The sequence below is a fragment of the Juglans microcarpa x Juglans regia genome, chromosome 6D (genome assembly GCF_004785595.1).
Source record: "Juglans microcarpa x Juglans regia isolate MS1-56 chromosome 6D, Jm3101_v1.0, whole genome shotgun sequence".
Lineage (NCBI taxonomy): Eukaryota > Viridiplantae > Streptophyta > Magnoliopsida > Fagales > Juglandaceae > Juglans > Juglans microcarpa x Juglans regia.
The window spans coordinates 35,237,828-35,261,900 of NC_054604.1; the positions used below are offsets into that span (position 1 = coordinate 35,237,828).

General features: G+C 34.7%; 2 protein-coding genes and 1 non-coding gene across 3 annotated transcripts; all 3 read right to left on the reverse strand.

Annotated features, from left to right (window-relative positions):
• Positions 1-18: 18 nt before the first annotated feature.
• Positions 19-90, reverse strand: TRNAQ-CUG. The gene has a single exon. It is a non-coding gene; the product is annotated as a tRNA-Gln (tRNA).
• A 3,616-nt stretch (positions 91-3,706) lies between these two features.
• LOC121235863 (aclacinomycin 10-hydroxylase RdmB-like) lies at positions 3,707-5,719 on the reverse strand. Its single transcript, XM_041132291.1, has 2 exons — positions 5,190-5,719; positions 3,707-4,878 (listed from the first exon to the last, which is right to left on the reverse strand). The coding sequence occupies exon 2, from the start codon at positions 4,831-4,833 to the stop codon at positions 3,946-3,948; it is 888 nt and encodes a 295-aa protein (XP_040988225.1). The 5' UTR covers positions 4,834-4,878; positions 5,190-5,719; the 3' UTR covers positions 3,707-3,945.
• A 3,537-nt stretch (positions 5,720-9,256) lies between these two features.
• On the reverse strand, positions 9,257-13,660 carry LOC121236071 (PAP-specific phosphatase HAL2-like). Its single transcript, XM_041132564.1, has 4 exons — positions 13,187-13,660; positions 11,175-11,862; positions 10,129-10,484; positions 9,257-9,780 (listed from the first exon to the last, which is right to left on the reverse strand). Exons 1-3 carry the CDS (start codon positions 13,338-13,340, stop codon positions 10,184-10,186), a joined length of 1,143 nt encoding a protein of 380 aa, XP_040988498.1. The 5' UTR covers positions 13,341-13,660; the 3' UTR covers positions 9,257-9,780; positions 10,129-10,183.
• Between the last annotated feature and the right edge of the window lie 10,413 nt (positions 13,661-24,073).

Below are 24,073 nucleotides of genomic sequence, written 5' to 3' on the forward strand. Positions count from 1 at the left end.
CAAAATTTCAAAATGGACAGGTCCCACCGAGACTTGAACTCGGGTTACTGGATTCAGAGTCCAATGTCCTGACCACTAGACCATGGGACCTCTCATGACTTTCTATAAGAAAAGTAGTTATATATACCCTCTAGAGTCATTTCCAACCTCATACGATTAACTTCAGTACTTCACTGCAGAAATAACATTTATCTTAATTCTTTTCTCTAGTTTTAACTGTTAAGACATTTTTTCGTTTGAAAGTCAAAAGTAGCTCAGCTCAGTTTGAATTTAAGTTGAATTTGCCATCCAAACGTGTTTTTAAATTGAGTTTTGTCATTGAACCCAATTTACACTATAGATGGACATAACATGTCCACTTTACAGATATTTCTGATTGAACTCTGCTGCCAGTTTTTAAATATTTTTACTTTCCGTTGGACCATTATAGCTCCTCCTCCCTCTCTCTCTCTCTCTCTCTCCGTCTCTCTTTCCCCATCCTTCTTCTTTCCCAATCCATCGTAGAAGAAAATAAACCCATTTTAGTAAAATCAATATCTCTTTTGGCAGCGACTGCACTGCACCAAAAATCTCTTTAAAATATTTCCCAATTGCAACCTTGAGCTTCAAATTTATAAACCTACCGAACCCACAGTCATCCCCCATGAAAATTCTAAAAAAAAAAAACCCGATGGCATGGACAGCTTATTTCCATTTTGCATGTTCTCTTTGGCGCGCCTAGCTACAGTGTCAAATCTTTTTTTTTTTTGTTTTCCTCTGCTGCATTTGGCGCCAAATGAAGAAAGCATTTTCGTTTTAATTGTAACGTGAATAATATAAAATAATAGTGAGACCTATTTCTTTTACAACTATTTATAAATATATCTAAACTTATTTTAATATTCAAACACATTTTAAACTCATTTTAAGTGGATTCTACCAAACTTATTCAATAATTTTAACTTATTACTATTCATAAAAAACTCAACTCATCTTAACGTAAAGCGCAACCTTTTGTATACGTAACAGAAGTCCGACCTCCTTCAACCTTGGCTTAAAAACAAGTTACGAATTAAGCACGGATACTTCTTCTTAATTATATTGTTCCTGTAATAAAAAAACAAAATAGTTTCTAAAAGATGAAATAAAATTAAAATTGGGACAATTACCTAAATTTTCAATTCACTTTAACGTGTGATTTAGATAGTGAGATGAGATAATTTTAGTTAAAAATTAAAAGTTAAATAAAATATTGTTAGAATATTATTTTTTAATATTATTTTTTTTTAATTTGAAAAAGTTGAATTGTTTATTATATTTTGTATAAAAAATTGAAAAAATTATAATGATAAGATAAGACAAAATGATATGAGATAAGATAAGATAAAATATTTCTACTATTTAAATGGAGTTTAAGTTGACGAAAACGTGTGAAATATTATAATATAAATGAATAATCCACGGCCTATTATGAATCCACGTACGACGGACCTATTAAGGAACACTCTTGAGTCTTGAGTAATTTTTATGATGCCTTTCTTTTATATTTTTTTTAAGCTACTCTCTGTTTATATATATATATATATATATATATAGAATTTCGCTACGATAAACGTGAATTCATTGAAATAATATCAAGGCCTAAAGGTGAATTGTATTTAAATGTTAAATTGAATTGAATTGAGTTGAGATGATATAATATTATTAAAATATTATTTTTTAATATTATTATTATTTTAAAATTTAAAAAAATTAAATTATTTATTATATTTTATATTAAAATTTAAAAAAATTATAATAATAAGTTGATCCAAACATAATAATGCAACGAAAGTGCTTCAATTCATTCCAAATCGTAACCATTGAACGTTGGAAGTTTCGTTATTATAAAGTAACAAAGGATATAGGCTTGACAGAAGCCCAACCCTACATGCATCTATGTCTATCAGCTCACAACGAACTCTACAGAGTTGCTTCTTTGCCAGAATTAGAAATATCGCTGTCCTTTCAAACATTATCCCTGCTATCTTTTCACATATGGCCGGAAACTTTTTTTGATAAAAATAAAATAAAAAATAGTACTAAGGCTATCGAAAAAATAATTTAATAAGTATGCTAAATAGTACATATTTTTTTAATTATCATAAATATTTAAAAATAAAATAAAAAAATTTACAATATTATTAAAAAATATTTATTTAATCACTAAATAAATAAATCATTCGGGACACTATTTGGATCCCAAATTATTTCTAAAAAAATAAGACCAAAAATATATATAAAAATAAATAAATTATCTAAAGAAAACATAATATATAACCGAGAACGGTTCTCGATAATTAAAGATATTTGAAAGGGAAAAAGGATTAATCACACTGCCTACTAATGTAAAAAATACACGAAAATACATGCTAGAAATCAAAATCTAAGATAGCAATGCTAAAAACAAAAATGGTGAAAATATACCTGCGGAAGCCATGTTTACAGAATGCATATAGGTAGATCTTTTCCTCCTTGCTCCTCACAAATTATCAGCTATCAATGGGGCAAGCCAATGGACATATGGAGAGGAGGAAGGACCTAGCCTCTTATAAAAGAAAACTAATGGAGTCCACCTATTAAGGACTCAAATTAATATGGGTCTATAAAAATTCTATAATCAAGACCCTTAGTTTTCCAGACCTACATACGTAATTATACCACAATATAAATATGATATAATCTTATATTACTAAAGTGCAACAAACTCCAAATGATCACTCAAATTAGTGGGTTAAAACAAAATATCATTGTAAGCTATATATATGTCTAACCCGTTTTATAAAATGTGCAATCAAATGAAACCCATATTTAAAATATTCTAACACCTCCTACATTGTAGTTATTCCCTTAAATTAGTCATTTTGATTTTTTTTAACATTTAAAAAAAAATTACCGTTAATAGAAGCAACTCGAAACAACGTAGCATCAACCTTTTGCAAAGAGTGCACGACATAATGTGCACTGCACCAAAATTATGTCTGAGTCTCTTCACACGAAGAAGACCTTTTCTTTTTGTTTATTTATCTAATGATCAAACTTCCATTAGAGATTAGAATAACTTCCCATTAGATTCTCTGAAGAATTTTAAAATAAAATAAAATAAAAATGTAAAAAGAACACTGTACGTACGATGTGAAGTTTTCACGCTTGAGCTTTCATCCAAGAGATATTTCCCACAAAAGAAATAATGGGTAATTCATTTTAATCTATACTCGTACCCTACCCCACTCACCCAAACAGACGATAGATCATCACTCGCTATCCAGTATCCAGGATCTACGACAACGACTTAACAACAGCACCCAACGCTAACAAACCCTACATCACCTCACTTGCTCCACAGACTTGCATCCGCATCCCACCAAATTTCATAATCTTTTCATAACTCATACATCTTTTGCTTTCATGACTTTTCTTTCTTTTTTTTTTTTTTTTTTTTTTTTTTTCTGGCCGGATATTTGGCAACATCATCAACAAAGAAATAATGATAACTCACAACAGTAATGTTATGTGCCACAACATTATTCTACTACTTTTATGTCACTATATTAATCGTGACCCTTTTATCACTTTTGAATATTATTTTTTCAAAGAATAATTTGAAAATTGATAGACAATACCAAGTAATCATAGTTAAAAAAATAAATAAAACTTTTCATATAAACTACTAATATACGGCAATTCCTAAAACTTAATATATATATATATATATATATGTATATATTCTTAATACTTATCTCCTTGATTTGTACAAAACTGAAAATTAACTAACTAGACAACAATTATTCCCATACCTTTTAAAAAAAAAAAAAAATCCAGGTCAGCTTCGCCTTCCCAGAAATTTGATTAAACCCAAACCGAATATTCTCTCAATATATATTTCTCTCATTTTTTTTTTTCAATTAATATTGGTTACTATTTGCATCAGCATCTCCACTCGAGCCTGACCTCACCGGGGCCCACGACGTGCTGACTGGGCTTACGGAAGGTCACGATGTGGCTGCTGACCATGAACGCCGTTACCGGCTCCGACACCCTTATTTCCTCCATCTTCAGTTCCTGAAGCCTTCTCGCGTACTCCGGGACGTGCACTAGGTCCCACACCACCCCGACCCCACCCGGCTTCAGCACCCTCACCACCTCCCCCACTACCCTCATCCTTTCCGCCGCCGCTTCCACCGTCCGGTGGCCGTGCTCCTTCCCCACCGTGTGTACAAACACCCCAGATACCACGACGTCGAAGCAGTTGTCCCCGAACGGCAACCTCCTCACGTCTCCCTCCTTGCACGTCACGTACTCCCCGACCCCCTCCAGCTTCGCCGTCCGCAAGGTCCGCAGCGTCTTCGCCTTCGACCGGTCCAGCCCGACAATCCGGCCAGAACTACCTTCCTTCTTCAGCTGGGTCGCCACGGCGTTGAGGAGGATCCCGCGGCCGCAGCCTAGGTCCAGGGCGTGCTTCACCGTCGACCAGTCGTTCACCGCGCTCACCATGCGGAGGGCCATGTCGTGGTGGAGCGGTACAGCGGAGTAGAAAAAGTTGGCCGCGGCGAAGAAAAGGCAGACAGCGGAGAGGGCTGTGACGGAGCCGGTGAACCCCGCGGCAAATCTGGCCGCGCCACCTGGAACTCCAGAGGCGGTGACAGTGAGCATGGACTCGAAGAAGCCCCGGATCGGGTTGAAATAGATGAGGTAGAGGATGGAGAGAACGGTGAAGAGAAGCGCGTGGAATAAGAGGAAGAGTAGAGTTTGCCACTGGTCCAAGCCGTAGATCGCATAAATCTGGGTCCAGTCTCTGCTCGTCGTTTTAGCCATTTTCTTTTGGTTCGTCCACTAACCTAATTCGAGAAAAATGAAAACCTGCCAGTTGAGAAGAAGGAATCAGGGTGAGAAATCGGGAAACAAGCAATTTCCTTTCTTGTTTGGTTACCGAGAAACACTAGGCAAAGAATGCACGGTAGAAAGTTTAAAAACTTATTGTACGACAGAAAATAATTACGTGGCGACAAATTGGTGGGAAATTAATACGAGTAGATTAGAGTCTAACTAAAATCAGAAAATAGTAGTAACGCATTTCTTTTGGAAATTTCCCTTCGTTTCTGGGGCAAGCAAACAGACAAATAGTAGCACAAAGTACGGGGCTTTTCTTATCGCTACATTTATATACTCACAGTGAACGAAGTTTCTGAACAAGCTCAGACCCTCTGATCCAGGAGCTGCAGAGAGTATCTTTTACCGATCCCAACACGGAAAGCAAGATCTCAGATAACTGAGCGCCCGAAAGTCATCTCCAAGAGAAAGAGAAAGAGAGTGTCACAGTTACACATGAGCAAGTGTTAACTGTGGCGCACTGAAGACGACGACGACGACGACGACGATGTTATCATCTCCAGCAAATTCACGCGCTTTCGCTCGTCGGTTAACGATTTTGGTTGAAATTCTCAAAGTGAAGATAGCAAAGCTCCAAATGGGGCGTCGACCTTTTGAGCATCAACAAAGATATTTCCAAACAAAAAATAAAAAATAAAAAATAAATGGCGCACAAACACACACCCCCTCTTTCTGGCCGTGGATCTGTACGGACTCAGGAACTGGGGAGTGCGATCATGATTATCTATAGTGTACGGGAAGGGGTTAACCGGTTGAATAGGCTCAGCCGGTAGCTTGAATTTTGGGTGGAGATTTTCCCAACTGTATCTAAAAGTGGGTCTTTGAAATGCCAATTAGGTGGCACTTTTATCAGTAGTAAGACCGGCCAATCAGGATTTGAATTGGTTATCTTTTGGAAACATTTAAAAACAAAAAATATACAGAGATTGATTGGTTTGACAAAAGAAAATGCCTATGTTTGAAAGACCAGTTCGTCACAACTTCAAAATGCCAAGCTTGTTAATGGCCGAGTCTAGCTGTTTCGTACATTTTACAAGACCCTACTTATCTTCGTACCCACGTCTATCCGTGGCATTTAATTTATTGGGCCAATGACTCAATGATTGAACAAGTTTGGTGTGTTCTTTTTCCTCTTTTAATATATATTTATATATTTATATATAAGCAGATTGGAAGAGTTCCATGTTTTTTTTTTTTTTAATTTTTTTTAGAGAAACTTGTGAATGAGGAGGAATCAAGAAATCTGAGAAATTGAACAAATCAAACAAATTGAGCATACTGTGAATAAAACCTTCAACTTTTGTATGGTCTGTTTAGATATAGAAATACTTTCAATTCATCTCATCTCATCATTACAATTTTTTTAAATTTTCATATAAAATATAATAAATAATTTAATATTTTTAAATTTTAAAATAATAATATTAAAAAAATTATTTTAATAATATTTTATTCAACTCATATAAAATCATCTCATCATATATCAAGTGTTATGTGAAAGTAAGGTTGCCTCTAAAAGAAGTTAAAAAATAGAACAAGACAGACACAAATTGAGATCCTTTTTACATTTTGAGAATGGGAAGAAAAGGCAATACTGTTTGACTAATCTTCCATCTACAACAACGTCTAATTTTCCAAACAAAACGGGCTATTTCACATTTCCTTTTTAGGTATCGTTTGGATTCGGTGATGAGTTAAAATAAGTTATGAATAGTAATGAGTTGAGTTGTGAATAGTAGTGAGATTTGTGAGTTAAAGTTACTGAATAGTAATGAGATGAGTTGAGATGAATTAAGATGGATTGTGAATACAAACCGAGCCTTAGTCTTCATGTCTATTTGCTGCTTAGTTTTTTAATTTTCTTTTTCTTTTTTCTTTTTGTGGGGATGTACTAATCATGTTCTTAAACAAAATCATAGGCAAAATATTCTTGTACAAGGCATCCCAGCATCTACAAGTACAATGGATTCATATTTGCCATAAAATTATTTAAAATTTGTTGTTTAATAGCATGGTTTAAAATAATCATTAAACAACTGAGATTTTAGACTCTTAAATAATACAGAGTTTTATACATTCGATCGATTTCAAGAATTTGGATTTGCATAATTCTAACGGTAATTCTTATAGTAATATGTAGAATTTTTATTAAAAATTTTATTAATTGATATGGTTTTCTAGTGATAATAAATAGTGTTTGTATTTTTTTTTTCTAGTTATAGAAATGAGTTTTACTATTCATAAGCTCCCAAACATCATACACTACAATTTTTTTTTTCTTTTTTAATTTTTTTTAATTTTATTTTTTTAAAAATAATTAAATTCTTTTACTCATTATTCATATACTATACATTTAATAAGAAAAAAAAATAAAAAAAAATAAGTATGCAGTGTGTACGCTTTTGAATATAATTTTTCTATGAAAATATTTAGACCAAATTTGAGGTCCCATATTCTGTTCACTGTCACTGCCGGTGGCCCTTGACTTTTCCTCTTCATGAATCCTTCCCTTTTCCTTTGTTTTTTATTTAAAGTGACCCAACTACCCTCTGTCTTTTTTTTTTTTTTTTTCATAATCCAGATTAGCGTTCTTTCCACACTAGCATGCTCGCTCTTGTCAACGCGGTTCCAAGTCACCTAGAAAATCTTGGCCCTAGCTTGTGGATCTCTACCCATATAATAATTTTCCCAATTGCATTTAAAGTTACAAATTAGTTATTAATTTGTACAATAACTTGAACAATAAACTTTAATTATAAGTATCAGAATCATTTAAACTAGGCGGTTCCAAGTTCTCCTTTTGTTCTACGTTTTTTTAATGAAAAAAATTAGTTACAAATTAGTTTATTAATTAACACACTAAATACGCTATTATTATAAAGTAACCAACTTGTAAATATGGTAATTCTGACCAGTCACATATCAATATAAAAATCATGAAGATAAGATTAGAAACTTTGGTCAAAATAATAAAGACAATTGTATTTAGTATGTAGCTTAATTGGTGCCTAACAAGTAAGGTTTCTATGCAACTTTCATCCACTGATTAGGTTCTAAGAGCATACAATGGTTGGAAAGAATATTTACCCCCATTTTTTTGCTATGTGAAGAGTGACAACATGAGCTGGAGATGTATTCTAGCCATGTATCTCAAGAACAATGCCATCATATTGAACTTGCGAGTAGCCTAGTTTGGATACTAAGGTTCTGAAAATACTTTATTACTATTTATCATTTTATTATTATTCAATATTCTATTATTATTTTTTATTATTATTCACAAAATACTTCATAATACCTCACTACCCAGGCGCAACCTACGTAATTACTATTTCTTTTAAAAAAAATTGACCAACATTTTTTTTAAACGAGCCCTTAAGTTTATATTTAACATGACCAAATGTTGGAGAAGATTAGACTGACTCTGTTGCTTTACTTGTTAGCTAGCACTCGTTATAAGTGCAATAACAGTTTAAATATATACCATAGATTGAACTCTTCCAACTCAATGAACAGCGTTACTAGAAAGATGTTGATGATGTGGATCCTAGTAGGCATTGTCAACGTTTGTAAATGCCAAATGCCAAACCCATTGGCGATAAGAAAGCTACCTAACCCATTTGGCTATTTTTGTACAAGATAATGATACCACCTAAAACCAGAATTTTGTTTCATAAATATAGTAAGAATTTAATTGAGCATGAGAGAAATTGAACTATTACATTAAAGAGACATTTGAACTAAGACCAAGGGTTTGATAAGATTATTTTATTATATATATAAAAAAATAAATACAAATAATATTTGACTAGCAGCTGGCCACGCCCCAATGTGGGTCTGTGTATTATTATTTTATTAGGAAAATGTCCAAAATTCAAAATCAGCTAGAAACGCACCCACAGAGTTTGGGATTCCCTTTTTTTATTATTTTTTTTTTTACCGATAATATAAGCTTCTAGAATTCAAGTACGGGCCTAGTTTCTGAGATGAGCGATGTTACGGTCATCCCAAATAGGGTCACCGAATAATACATTTCAATTTTTCATTTATTTTCATGTATTTTTTTAATTCTCATAAACATTTTAAAAAAAATCATAATATCATTACAAAAATTCTAAAAAAAAAAAAAAAAAACTCATTCGAGACACTATTTGGGTCCCAAAGCATTTTTGTTCTGAGATCCTCTGGTTAACGCCCTTTTAAATTTTATTTTTCTCTTAATTTTATTTTTGAAAAATTATTCTCATCAGTTACTATTCACTACCTCATATCCCACCCTATGAAAAATACTCATACACCTTCTAAAAAAATTATAAGTGTAAAATATGAGAATAAATAATGACTGATATATAATAAATCCCTTTATCTTTTAATGCCTTTTGAGCACGAGTAGATTTCCACCTTTTACAGCCTTCGTGGTTTCCTATTGCCAATAATCCAGGTTATCCTCTGGTGGGCTTTCACAGTAAATCTGTGGGTCATATCGGTCAGGCCTACCTTTTTTTTTTTTTTTTTTTTTTTCCCGTGGGCCTGTATCTAATAATCTAGACTTTCGATTTATCAAACATTTTCCTATCCAGGCGGTAAAGTCATATCGAACAGTACATTCTTGAACTAAGAAGATTTTTCTTCAAAAATCAAACATAATTAAAATGAAAATATATACTAAAATGAGACGCCATTGTTTTATTTAGATCAGGTAAATATGTAAATATACTTAGCAAAGCTGTAAAACTTGTACTTGGTCATGGCTCATTTCCCCGAAGCAACGTGTCAATTTTGCTAGACATGGAGAAACATTATGGAGCATTGTCAAACTCGAGTACATCCGGGTGACCTCCATAACCAACCCTTTTCGGCAATCTGCTAGCCCTGAATTGTTGTAAAGAGCTCAAAATTAATACAAGAAGCAACCCATAAGAGAATTGTTTTAAATCTTTGCAAAAATGATGACCTGATCTCAAACCAACTTGGACAGAGTTCTCAGACTTGTCAACCTGTCGATCAACTTCTAGGAAAACAGAGCAAAACTTGACTGAACCACATACCGGTTTGGGATAACAAGAAGAGATTACAAAGAAAAATGGAAGATAATTTTGTGAAATTAAATGCAACCATACAGACTCATTCCCATTATTTATTTTAAGGTATGACCAACCAAAATCCCAGATTGATTAGTTTCCTATTATATTACAATACTATAAAATGCAATAACCTTACCCTGCAAAAGTCCAAATATAATGACTCCACAGTGCACTGGCATGATATGAAAGTCTCATAAATTAGAGGAATCCCAGCTAGCATAAACAGCCCCGATGATTTTCTCATGCAATGTGGCAGAGCAAGCAACTATTCCCCGGTCAAGACCTTCTAAGAACACTCCCCTTGAAAAGTCCAAGGGACGCCCTCCAGCATCAGTTACCACACCACCGGCCTCTTCTACAATGACAACACCAGCAGCATGATCCCATATCTTCTCTTTATACCCAGATCTTGCAAACTTCATAAATATCTCAGCATCTCCCCGAGCAATGGCTGCATATTTCACCATGCTGTAAACACGCAAGGGCTGCTTTCTGCCATTAGAGTGAGAAAAACATTCCATGAACATCCAGACATAACAAAACGTAAGCTTTCTTTCTATTTTTTTCTTTAACCTTTTTTTTGGACAAATAAAAGCACAAGTAAAAGGAAAAAACTTCATAAGGCTCTAATACCAATGCCATTGGCATCCAATTAGTAAGGGACTCAAAATCTTGTTGTGGGTTTAAAATCGGAAAAGGTGAAATGACAAAGGAGTGACAAAAAATGAGAACAAAACTCAGCTAATCTACAGCAATGCCTCATAGATTTAGCTTGTATCTCTTTTAGATAAATAAAACTCATGGGATTGAATCTACAACCTCATCTCCAACCCTTATGTGGAAGATATATGCTATTTGGTCCAAGATTCATGAAAACTTAATAGTTTGATGCCTCCATGAAAACACCACCCAACACACTAACTCATAGCTAAGCAAGGCAGTCTAGCTATTACTGCAAAGCAAGGGCAAGCGTTTGTGACAACTAATCCTGTTCCTACAATAGTACACTTCCAATGATGAGCATAGATAAACATTAAAACCGAAACCCCTCTATAGTAACATTAAGTTACCTTCTACTTTTGCAAGTTGTCATTGTGCAGGAAACTAAAAAATAATCAAACTTCTAATTGACAAGGAAATTGCATATATACTACTTTATTATATCTTACACACACAACAGACCTGAGGCCTACACTATGAGCAACCCCTGCTGTGAAGGAATGGTTTGAATTTGCCTTCTCTACCGACTCACAAAATGTTGCCAATGACGGATCATCAATGGATGAAACACGAATCCGTCTAGCAGAGTTTGGCCATTCAAACTTCTTATCTCCATGGACTAATGGTTGCATCCATGCCTCACCACTGCCTCTTCTTGCATACATAACACATCCTTCTTCCCATGAATCTAAACTGGGTGGAGACAATTGGTACATATTTTGATAGTGTTCATGATGAAAATTTAACCACTCTTTCTTCATAGGATAATTGGGGCATCCAAGAATGCCAAGAACAACTTGTCCATCCTCCATCAAGGCTAAAGCTATGGCATACTGATCCTTCCGTACAAACCCTAGTGTGCCATCAACCGGGTCAAGTATCCAATGTCTTCCCATGGGGCCCCCAGTTGAGTTGCATCGACTGATGGCTTCTAGAATCTGTAGAGCCCCAAGGACTTTGTCTGGTCTCTGAAGACCATACTTGGGTGCATCTGCCAAGCATTCATTCACAGTGTTCACCACAGCTGCCAACAAATCTGCTGAATCAGCCTTGGAAAGAGTTTTGACATCTTCTTCGGCAACAATAGAGACATTCTGACTGCCAAAAATTTCTGAAAGTATCCAGCTAACAGTTGCTTGGACACTCCAATCTGTTTCCACAGAGACATCAAGAGAATTAGCCAACCAAACTCGATAACCGTGATACAAATTGCACTCAGATATATATGGATCAGATTATACATTGAGGGTAAAAAAGAAACTTTTTATTGCCAGAAATTGAACTCGTTATCACTGCAGCAAAATCCTAGCATATAATGGGGAATAGAATTGGTAGAAATGACGCACTTCAGCTTCAGAGTCATTATTATATTCTTTTAAGAGCAGCTCTAACCTATTTCTGGTTGAATATAACAAAATCTTAGACATATACACTAACCATAGCATAAACAGAGTAAATACCATTTTTATATGCTTTACTTTTTCAACCAGGGCTTTGTATGGTGACCATCGGAATCTCACAAGGAAAAATTTGAACTTTTAGGCCATATGACCCAAGAGAAACCTTTACAGGCATTCATCATACTCGCTCCTTCTTCTGAAATAAAAAAAGACTCGACTACTTGCTGCAAAGATGTATATTGGACTTGGTTTTCTGTCGGACAGGATATGAAGACAGTAACTCCTTCAAGACTTATTTTTACTGGGAGAAGAAGAGAACTTGACACAATGAAAACATAAAGAATACAATGCTGTGGCATCACCAAATTGAAGATAGAATAGCATAACTACCTCACAGAATGCATTTTGCACGATGTGGCAGCCCTCCAACCAAACTCATATAAAAATGTTACAAAACCTTACATGATCGTTAAGCACTATTTAATACTGATTTCACGCACTCACTGCTACATTATAAAACCAGCCATTTGCACAATTTCTCAAGAAGGCACAGCAGCTCTGGAACAATAATGCATTTTTGCAATCCCAGACACCAGCACTTTCATTGCTTTATTGGCCACATAAGTACATAATTTCATAATTCATGCAAAGAATCCCCCGAGACATCTGCATAAAGCAGAATTAAGCAAACTTCATTCGCCAATCAAGTACAATAAATATTTTTATGGGTAAGCTTATCTCCGTTTGCCAAAACCACTAGCTCCATTGAATCCTCTCTCTTTTGTTCTTTTAAAAGAAAACAAGTCACCTTCGTAGGAAGAGCAACCAAACAAGTGGGAAGGGCCTTGGGCTTGGCCAAGTTGAGGCTTCTCTCAATCGGGCTCGTGAACTCGATATTCTTAATTTTCGTATACAAAGTTTTCCCAACAACCATACAGGCACAAGAGCAACATAAATGCCAATCACAGATGAGACATTCCAAAATGCAATACATACAGAGCACACCCATCAAAAAACAATACCCAAATTCAAGAAAACAGAGTTCAAAGCAGAGAATGCAATGCAAATGCATACCTGCGACAGTCACAGGAGAATCGTCGTCCTTGGATTTAACTTGGTCACTGTCAGTAGAAACCAGCCCCTTTTGCACCATCTGACACAGAGAGCACGCCATGTGCACCACTCTAACGGCTATATCTATTTCCTTAGAGTATTTGTCGCTCTCCATTATTGAGATTCAACAACCTTCGAACGAAACCCAGATGAAATGGAGAGAACAATGTTTTCCTGAGACACCCACCTCGAGACCCTTGCAAATCAAATGTTTCTACATGGTTTTTCTTTTCTAGGTTGTTCTTGACGCTTCTTATGGTTCAAGACAGGAGGGAATTTTGGTGCGTATGGTTCTGGCTATATCACTTGCATTCCCTCGAAAATTGGGTCAATCCATTGCATCTTAGGTGTTGGTGTTGGTGTTAGCTAAGGAGTGTTTGGTTCGAGGAAAAACGAAGGAATATCGGCGAAAGTTTGATGCAATATGCAAATTTCTTTATTTTATATATATTTTGATTTCCAGAGAGCCACAACTGGGGTCTCTGCGGAGAAATATTACCTTTTCTTTAGCCAATAATAGGTTGCCACGTCATATTTTTAGAGTGCCAATTAGGTGGGTCCTTTGACTACGTACCGAAAGCATCACCTTTAATACAAGGTGCTGGACTGGCTTAAGGATTTCGGGTCACAGCTTCACGTGGGCATAAATGTATATAATAAACAAGAATAAAGAATTATGACACGTATTTTAAGGAGTCCGCTTTTTAGGTAATTTTGTACCCTTTGTAATAGACCAAGGACCACACATTTTTATAACTAACTAATGTCTCTCCATTTTGCTTATAGAAGTAGTCTATGGGTTGGGTCTATAAAGGGGGAGGATTAAGAAAGTGGAGAGGGGCAGCTAACCTTGCCATCTAAAATTCTAGCGGGAGATAAAAGATAGTTTGTGTTAGTGAAGTTCATGACCATGTGGTATCATTTTAAATCATGATATTTTAAATAATTTTATAAGTCAGTGATTTAAATGAAAAAAAATAATTAATAATACACATACAATATATTTTTACAACATATTTTACAATAATATTATAAGATGAAAATATTTTTTATAAAATGATGTTACTTTTATAAGATATTTTATAAAAATATTTTTCATTTTAAATATAATTATATAAAATATTATGAAAAATATTTTCTATTTTTCTTAAACCAAAGGTTAGGCCAGTTGGGGCAATATTTTCATGGATCGCATCATTCAAGACAACAAAGTCAAGAAGTCATAAAAGTACGTAGCTACTACGGTCTTATCATTTTGCTATGAGAGTGAAAGATTCAAGTCGCCAAAACAAAAAACAAAAAAAAAAAAAAAAAGAAACCACTACTTTCATTTTTGATCTTTTGGTCCGGTGAGAACCATCTTAAATTCCTTTTTCTTGACTGAATGTTTATTCATTTATTGATGTGTTTGAAAAATAGTAGGAGGTAACCCTTATTGGGCCAAGTTCCAACCATTATATATTTAACGGCCATATGCATATATGCGTACGTAAAATCAGTTGTAATAAATATATACATTTTATTAAAATTAATAAACTTAAAGTAATTACAGATACAAAATAGTGCATATTTGTACTTACAAAAATTAAGGTAAATAAAGAGACTCAAGAACAAGGTTGAGAGTGTCAGGTTTTCTCTCGAATGAGTTCTGGTTTGAGTTCCCTTAGCTCAGAACGAGGTTCTCCTTTTATAGAAAGAAAGAGATCCTATTTATAATAATTAAAGTAAAATAGTGTATCAACCCGTGAGTGAACAATGAGAACTGTTTAGGCACGGGGCTTATGTAGTGTTCTTTCAAACCAGTTAGTTCGATAAATCTTACTAACATCAAGTTTTAGAATCTTCCATGATCCCAGCACAGACGACTCTGCTGCTTCAAAAGCACAGTCTTCCTCATTAACTATGTCAGGCGGCATAGCCGACCTGGAACTAATTGTTGAATTGGATCTATTCATCCAACTCATTTTGTCCTAGGACACCAAGACAGCGAAAAGAAGGAAAAGCCGAAGCTGACTGAAGAAGAAGAGAAGGAATGGATGGAAGATGAACAGATATATTGCACAATAATTAAATTATGCAAGCACAAAATAAACAGGCGGTTAAACCGGCCATATGCATGTATGCGTACGCAAAATCAGTTGTAATAAACATATAAGTTTTATTAAAATTAACAAGTTTAAAGTAATTACAGGTGCAAGGTAGTGCAGATTTACACTTACAGAAATCAGGGTAAATAAGGAGACTCAAGAACAAGGTTGAGAGGGTCAGGTTTTCTCTCGAGTGAGTTATGGTTTGAGTTCAGGGGCGACTTGAGGGAAATCTTTAATCATCTGGTTAATTATTTTTTCAGTAAATCCAAACTTATCCCACTATTTTGTGAAATAAGCTCTGTCCATTATATCAGCATTTTTCTCATAAGTCCATTTGAAGATCCACGGTAGTTTGTAGTTCTTGCAAAAATGGAACTCATAAGGAAACATCTGTGAATGCCGGTTCAGTTTTGTACCAGCAACCTGTTGATAAAATGTAAAAGCTCTGGCGAGCTGCTCAGGGAGATTCTCTGGAATTAATCCAAATTGGTCCCACCATTGGAGAAACCAATAAGGGAAGGTCCCTTTGAATCTTGTATCAAAATAAATGAACCAGGAATGGCTCATATCTGGTACCTGAAAAAACATGAAGCGTCTCCAGGCAGTTATATAATCAAAATAATTATAACTCAGTGCAGAGTCTGGGAGTCTTTTGGGAGTCCATGGGTTAGTTCCTCATTCGGCTTCTGTTATGACTCGGAGAATATAAGCACTGTGGTAAATCAATTTGGTGGAGTCATTCTTATCATAGATAGGTTTTATGATAAGAGAGTTGGTAAGAATCAGGATACTGGAGTAGTACTGGAGATTTTTGGAGAAATCTTCAGGTATCCAGTGGAAATTAGGGGGAAAATAGGAAGATGCTATTTTGAACGGATCTGTTGAATTAGAACGGTTAGGTTCTATATGGAACAGATGGGTAATAAATGGCTTCTTCATATATTCAGATTTTCCTTTTGGGAGGAAAAACTGAGGAGTAATCAAAGTAGGGCCTTTTGATGCAATTGCTTTCGCATATGGATCAAAAGGTGTAGAAACCGTAGACGCGAAGGTCGACGGTTGCACAATTTTACCAAGAGGTGTGAACCTATTGGCAATATCCAGTGCTGTTGAGACGGCACTGGGCACAATGGAGGATCCAGACTCATTCTTGATGAGTTTTATACTGGGTATTGGAGGTGGGGGATTCACTCTCTGTTTCTCTTTTCCTTTCTTCTTGCTTACGCTCATGGTTGGGTGTCTGCAATAACTCTCTGGTAAGAAAATCAGGGATAGAATTATCAGTGCCTTTGATGTATTCAATATCAAAATAAAAAACACTTAAAATATATTGCCATCGTGCAAAAATATGTTTTGATGCAATGTTTTGAACATCTTATTCTAAAACAAATTTAGCACTCATGCAATTAATACGAAGTAAAAACTTCTTGTTTAATAAATCAGATTGAAATTTAGAAATACATAGTACTATAGATAAAATCTCTTGTTTAATAGTACTATATTTTTCTTGTGCATGATTCCAGGTTCCATAATGGAAACGAACAATTTGTTCAGAAGAACCTGGTGAAACAGATTGTTTCAGAATGCCACCATAACCAATGTTTGAGGCATCTGTTTCCACAATTTTAAATGAATCAGAAGTGGGGATACCAAGGCACGGAAGAGTCTTGACATGTGCTTTGATTTTCCTCACTATTTTAGTATGGACTTCTGTCCAAGGAGGAGGATTGGAAAGAAGTCGTTTGAACAAAGGACGACATTGTTTCCTCATATCCTTGTAGAAATCAGCAACATAGTTAAAAGATCCTAAAAATCTCTGTAACTGGTTTTTGTCAAGAATGACATCAGGGAACTTGTCGGCAAAATCAATGGCTCTTTGAATGGGCCTGATTTTCCCTTCAGATATATCATAACTAAGGAATCTGATCTTGGTTTGGAATAATTTGATCTTTGTTGCAGAAACGACAAGACCATTGAGTCTAATGATATCTAGAAACGAATTCAAATGTTTCCAGTGTTCATCAATAGACTTTGAAAAAGTAAGGACATCATCTATATGGACGATGGTAAAAGCAGAGAACGAGTTAAAAATGTCGTTCATGATATGTTGAAACTCACTTGGGGCATTTTTGAGACCGAATGGCATCACATTCCATTCGTAATGACCAAAGGGGGTTACAAAGGCAGTCTTATACCAGTCTGACTCGACTATCTGGATTGCCAAAACCCAGATTTGAGGTCAAATTTGGAAAAGACTACACCATCACTCAACCTATGAATTAAGTCATTTTTGTTGGGAATAGGGTACCTAATCCACTGTAAGACTTTGTTCAAAGGTTTGTAATTAATGACTAGACGAGGGGTACCTCTTTCTAGCTCAGCTTTTTTCTAGACATAAAAGGCTGGACAAGACCAATGGGACTTGCTCTTCCTGATTATGCTTTTGTCTTCTAAATCTGCAATTTCCTTTTTGCAGAACTCTAAAGTCTGACTATTCATCTGAATTGGTCTAGCTTTAGTGGTGATTGTGTTTTTATCAAAATTTTTGATATAGGGTAAAGAAACGATGTGTTTCTTCCTATGCCAAAAAGCATTTGGTAAATCAGAACAAACATAAAAAACAAGACGTTTGTTAAAATCATCAATTTTTGAAATCAAAATTGGTGAAGATAATTGATCAGAAATCTTTTTATATCTTATTTCCTGTTGGAGGAAATTCAGATGCTTTTGCTTTGCAGAAAGCAAAGATTTCAAACCTTTATCTTGATTAATCTCTTGACGAGATGCAAAATTGAATTTGAGCTTTTGACCAAAAGGATCGGTAGTAATACCATCATTTTCAGTCAAAAAAGGATATAAAGCAGAAATAAAAGGAATGCCTAAAATCACTTTGTCAGACATGTTTTTGACTAAAACAGAAGGGATTTTAAAGCAAACACTATTTTGACAAACATGAGCGTTGTTAAGCTCATAAGTAATTTTCATCTGAGAGCCATTCGCAGAAAACAATCTCTCAGAGGATTTTTCAAAATATTTGCTAGGAATGAGTCATTCCTGAATGCAATTCAGGTCTGATGAATCATAGCAACAACAGAAAATTGAAAATCATGGGTAACTACAATAGTAACCCTTGAAAAGCATTTTGGAGGAATGGTATGATGGATCAAATAAATCTGGTTATCAGCAGCTAACTCATGTTGGCTTGAACCAGAATCATTTGTTTGCTCATTGTCAGAAGGAATATCCTGATCAAGTTGTTTATCGATTTTAAACACTAAAATTCTTGTTTTAAAATCTCATTTTCAGACTTAAGGTTGTTAACCTCAGATCTGAGTTCAACGATTTCTTTTTTAACAAGATTTATTTCGTGTTGTAAATCATTAGTAGAAATTTCCTTGGGTTTTTTCTTTTGAAATCTTTCCAAGGTTTCTTGAAAACTAATCCTTTGCTTAGGGGTTTATGGTTCTTGGCGAACCATAACATTTCTTAACTTAAGAAGATATTCTTCTTTAAGCTCAGGATTTGTTATTTGAGAAATCAAGGTTAGCAATAGATTTTCTTGTTCTTCAGATTTTGTCAAAATATGAATTGTTTTTCCCATATTCTGGCAACAAGTATCGTTACAATTGTAACCTAACTTAGGACCAGTAGAATGTGGGAATTCAGTTTCTGAGTGATATTCTGAATCACTAGAGCTGAACTCAAGGATTAGTTTATTACCCATCTGTTCCATATAGAACCTAACCGTTCTAATTCAACAGATCCGTTCAAAATAGCATCTTCCTATTTTCCCCCTAATTTCCACTTGATACTTGAAGATTCCTCCAAAAATCTCCAGTACTACTCCAGTATCCTGATTCTCACCAACTCTCTTATCATAAAACCTATCTATGATAAGAATGACTCCACCAAATTGATTTACCACAGTGCTTATATTCTCTGAGTCATAACAGAAGCCGAATGGGGAACTAACCCATGGACTCTCAAAAGACTCCCAGACTCTGCACTGAGTTATAATTATTTTGATTATATAACTGCCTGGGGACGCTTCATATTTTTTCAGGTACCAGATATGAGTCATTTCTGGTTCATTAATTTTGATACAAGATTCAAAGGAACCTTCCCTTATTGGTTTCTCCAATGGTGGGACCAATTTGGATTAATTCCATAGAATCTCCCTGAGCAGCTCGCCAGAGCTTTTACATTTTATCAACAGGTTGCTGGTACAAAACTGAACCGGCATTCACAGATGTTTCCTTATGAGCTCCATTTTTGCAAGAACTACAAACTACTGTGGATCTTCAAATAGACTTATGAGAAAAATGCTGATATAATGGACCGAGCTTATTTCACAAAATGGTGGGATAAGTTTGGATTTACTGAAAAAATAATTAACCAGATGATTAAAGATTTCCCTCAAGTCGCCCCTGATCTACAAGACAAGAAGGAATTTCCTGCAATCAAGTCTGGTTCACCAATTCCTGAATATCCCCTGATAATTCAGGCCCCTAATTCACCAACTGTTTCATCAAGAGGAAAAGCCGCCAGCTCATCCTCAAAGAAATCTTCCAAGTCTGCCAAAGATAATATCCTCAACAGACTCGGTAAAAAAGATTTGATAAAACTGTTGGAACAACAACTGTCTAAGTCTACGAGCGATAATTCTGAAGACAATTCAGAAGCATCATCTGAGGCTTCATACAGTAATATTTTTTGTCATGATTCAGAAGGCATTCCAAAGCTGGAAGATGATTGACTACTACTTGAGTTCAAAGAAGACCAACCATAGTCCTCTTTGAGATGATTGTCACTCTGCGCCTAAAAGCAGCCGCCCACAGAGACAGCTGGAAGACACAGAGACGACCGAATCCTAATTTGTCATCTTGCGCCCAAAGCAGTCGCCCACGAGGACAGCTGGAAGACACAATGATGACTCCATAAGCCCCGTGCCTAAACAGTTCCCACTGTTCACTCACGGGTTGATACACTGTTTTACTTTAATTATTGTAAACAAGAACTCCTTCTTTCTATAAAAGGAGAACCTTGTTCTGAGCTAAGGGAACTCAAACCAGAACTCACTCGAGAGAAAACCTGACCCTCTCAACCTTGTTCTTGAGTCTCCTTATTTACCCTGATTTCTGTAAGTGCAAATCTGCACTACCTTGCACCTGTAATTACTTTAAGCTTGTTAATTTTAATAAAGCTTATATGTTTATTACAACTGATTTTGCATACGCATACATGCATATGGCCGGTTTAACCGCCTGTTTATTTTGTGCTATATATATATATTTATATATATATATATAATAGCATAACCCAATCAAAACCTGAATGTTGGCCGCTAGCTGCATGCAATTTTCTTTTTCTTTGTTATAAATTAAAAATAAAAAAAAAAAGGGTTTGAACTTTGATTGGAAATTTGGAGCATAGCCAATGCCGAAATACCCCACCTCCTTTATCTTTATTTAGGTGCGAGTTAGCTTGGCCTTGCCCAAAATGCTTTCGTGCTGTGTCTAGTCTTCATTTTAGTAAACAATGGTGCTCAAATTATGTTATCAATTGAGAAAAATCTGCCCAATTCAAGATAATGATACGGATTTTTGGAACAAACTCATTAAAAAGCCTGATCTACCACTACCTTTTGAAACATTAATTGTTACAAATATCAAGTAAACTCATCATTTGTTTGCAAGACTATACGTCTATGACAAATTAATGAAAACAAATAGTTCCCCCCCCCCCCCCCCCCCCAAATCAAGCATGCATGATATTATAAAAATCAAAACATAAAGTGTTCAAGGTAGATTATTTCTACTATCAATAAAAAGAAATATCTGGTAAGATATGCATCCAAAAACTAGATTGGTTACTGTCCATTACGCCACCGAGTGAGCACATCGATTTTCGGATGAATTTTGACTATTTTTCATACCTAGTGATGATAGAAGATTTGTTGAATGTCTTTAATGAAAAAATTTGCCAATGCGGGATTGAGTCTGTGCTTTCAATGACACACTGTGATGACGGATTGGGCGTCACCTTCTATTATTGCTAGGATTTGCTGATGTTGGGATGCTATTTTGGAAGTTAGGAGTCTGTTAAAGTTTCGACTATCAAGAGATTTATGGTATGAGTTTTTCCTGCTCTAATCTCTAGAATTTCTTTGTTATGGTCTCTGCATATTGTTATTATTATTGAGAATGAATCTTTAATTGTAGCGTGGAAGGAGAAGCTTTTAAAGTTGGATAATGCTACATTTCCCGCTGGGGTATTGTTTTATATGTGTTTTTTTCAAATTATTTTTTATATAGATTTTTTAATATTTTTAAATATTTAAAAAAAATAAAAAAAATTATTATTAAAAAAACACTTTCTTAATCTGAAAGTAAAAAAAAAAAAACTATTAAAAAATAATTCCTTAATCCTTATAATTTTTTATTTTACTTCGTGATTAAGAATATACTTTTTAATAATATTATGATTTTTTTAATTTTTTTAAAATATCTAAAATTGTTAAAAAAATTTATATAATAAAAAAATTTAAAAAAATACATACAAATAAATTGTTAGACCCAGCGAAAGCTCCAGCGACACATCTAGCATTTTTCTTTAAAGTTTTGTGGTGATGATTTCCAAGTGAAACTCTGTCTGCTGCCATTCCTGAATAGAAAGGACATTATGTTCGACTTTGTCGCTGTTTTTTTCCAATTGTCAAGAGCCAACTGCGAACACCAACACCACCAACATGTCAAAGAGGTTACCTGTGGCAGAGGCACCAGCCTGAGGCCCACGAAACTGTACAAGCCTTTGATGCATTTCTAGAGCAACCTGCTTATTATGAATGGCATTCAGCACGTTCGCTTGGGTTGGACATGTCCTACCATGTGAGTTTTCAAATCAGCTTGTTCATGCTTACCGTTTTATGTGGAATGAATGGACTTGCACGATTATAATTTATAATATGTACAAGCTTTTATAATTTATAAAACAAATCTAGTTGCAAGTTCATTCCTTAACATATAGGAGCATATCAATTAATTATTAATGTGAAAGTTTAGCACGTGATAAAGATATGTGTAGTAATATTATAATTTATTCATGTGTAATCAATCTCGTAACATGTGGCCGCAGCTTATAATGGCATGCAAATTGATAAAGAAAAATGTTATTTATTATCAATTATGTCAACTTCAATTACAATGATCAATGTGTCATATTAATTTAACTTATTTTTTATTTTAATAATTAACTTGTAAAATTATTTAAAATATGTGATCATACTAATAATTATGATTACATAGTAATAATAATAATAATAATAATAATAATAATAATAAAATAGCATTATTAATTAGTTGAAAAATGAATTTAAACACTAATAATTGATAGTTCTCTTTTTCTTCCATTTACACTTTGGACACTAATTTAATCGATATTTGGTCGGAAGAGAGGGAGAAAGAATACAATTAGTTTTGAAAAATATATATTTTTTTTAATACATTTGGAGAGCGGTGATTTTGAATCCAAAATTTCCATTTTAAAGATTGAAAATTTATATCAATCACGCTACAAGACTTAACATTTAGGTTGCGTTTGGATGTTGAACTGAATTGAGTTAAATTGAGTTGAAATGATAAAATATTATTAGAATATTATTTTTTAATATTATTATTATTTTGAAATTTGGAAAAATTAAATTATTTATTATATTTTATATTAAAATATAAAAAAATAATAATAATAAATTAAAATAAATTTATCATCCAAACGTACCCTCTTTCGAAAAGTGAAAATCCACATCTACTTCATGAAATTTATGCGTGTACTGCTCGATGCTTTACAGCTGCACAGATTTGAAGTTTGATCTTTGAACCCAATAAGTTCGACTCAACTAACGGTACTACTTATACATGCATGATGTCACACGGCGCCGATAGAATGAGAAGAAGAAACTGGTTGTTGTTGAAGTGAACCCTAAGTCAGCTTATGTTTTCGTGTCTTCATGTCTGAGGCATAGTGTGAAGGCTTTGGGAGCCATGGGCCTTGTAGTTGGAAGATTAAGATAGCACCTGGGTCGTGGACCATGAGGCCGCAGGCCTTATTAGACATTTAGTTAATTTCCAAGTGGCCTTAGGCCTAGTGACATTAGGGACATTATAGTAATTTCATAATACTAGTATATGAGTCTGTTGTGAGGAGTAGAGAGACTATTCTGGAATATTTTACTGTTCACGCTGTTTGGAGGAGCTCCCCCTCGAAGAGAGCATTATCCCTTTTATTTTACAGATCTGATTCAATACAAATTACTACTATCCATTATACAACTATTCTTCTCAATCTTATATACTGTTACAAGTGGTATCAAGAGCCCCTTTCCTGCTTTTGAAATCATGGCTGAAGGCACAAGACTCAAAGATCTCAATGAAGGCTTTCAATCCTTCAAGCGTTCGACAGAAGTTCACATCCAACAGACCGATTCCCAGTTTACTACAATCAGCGTGGAGATGCAGGCAATGAGGCTGCAGATGGAAGCTATGATGCAGCAATTTTCTACAATGGCGTCAGATCTGCATAAAGTTAACACAATATTATCAACTGGACCAAGCAACAATGGAGATAGTTCCATAAATCAGCAGCTGGTAAATCACCCAGGAGATGTTCAACCTCGAGCTGTAAGGTTAGCTTTTCCTGTTTTCAATGGGGATGATCCCCATGGCTGGCTCTACAAGGTGAATCAGTTTTTTACCTTCCACAA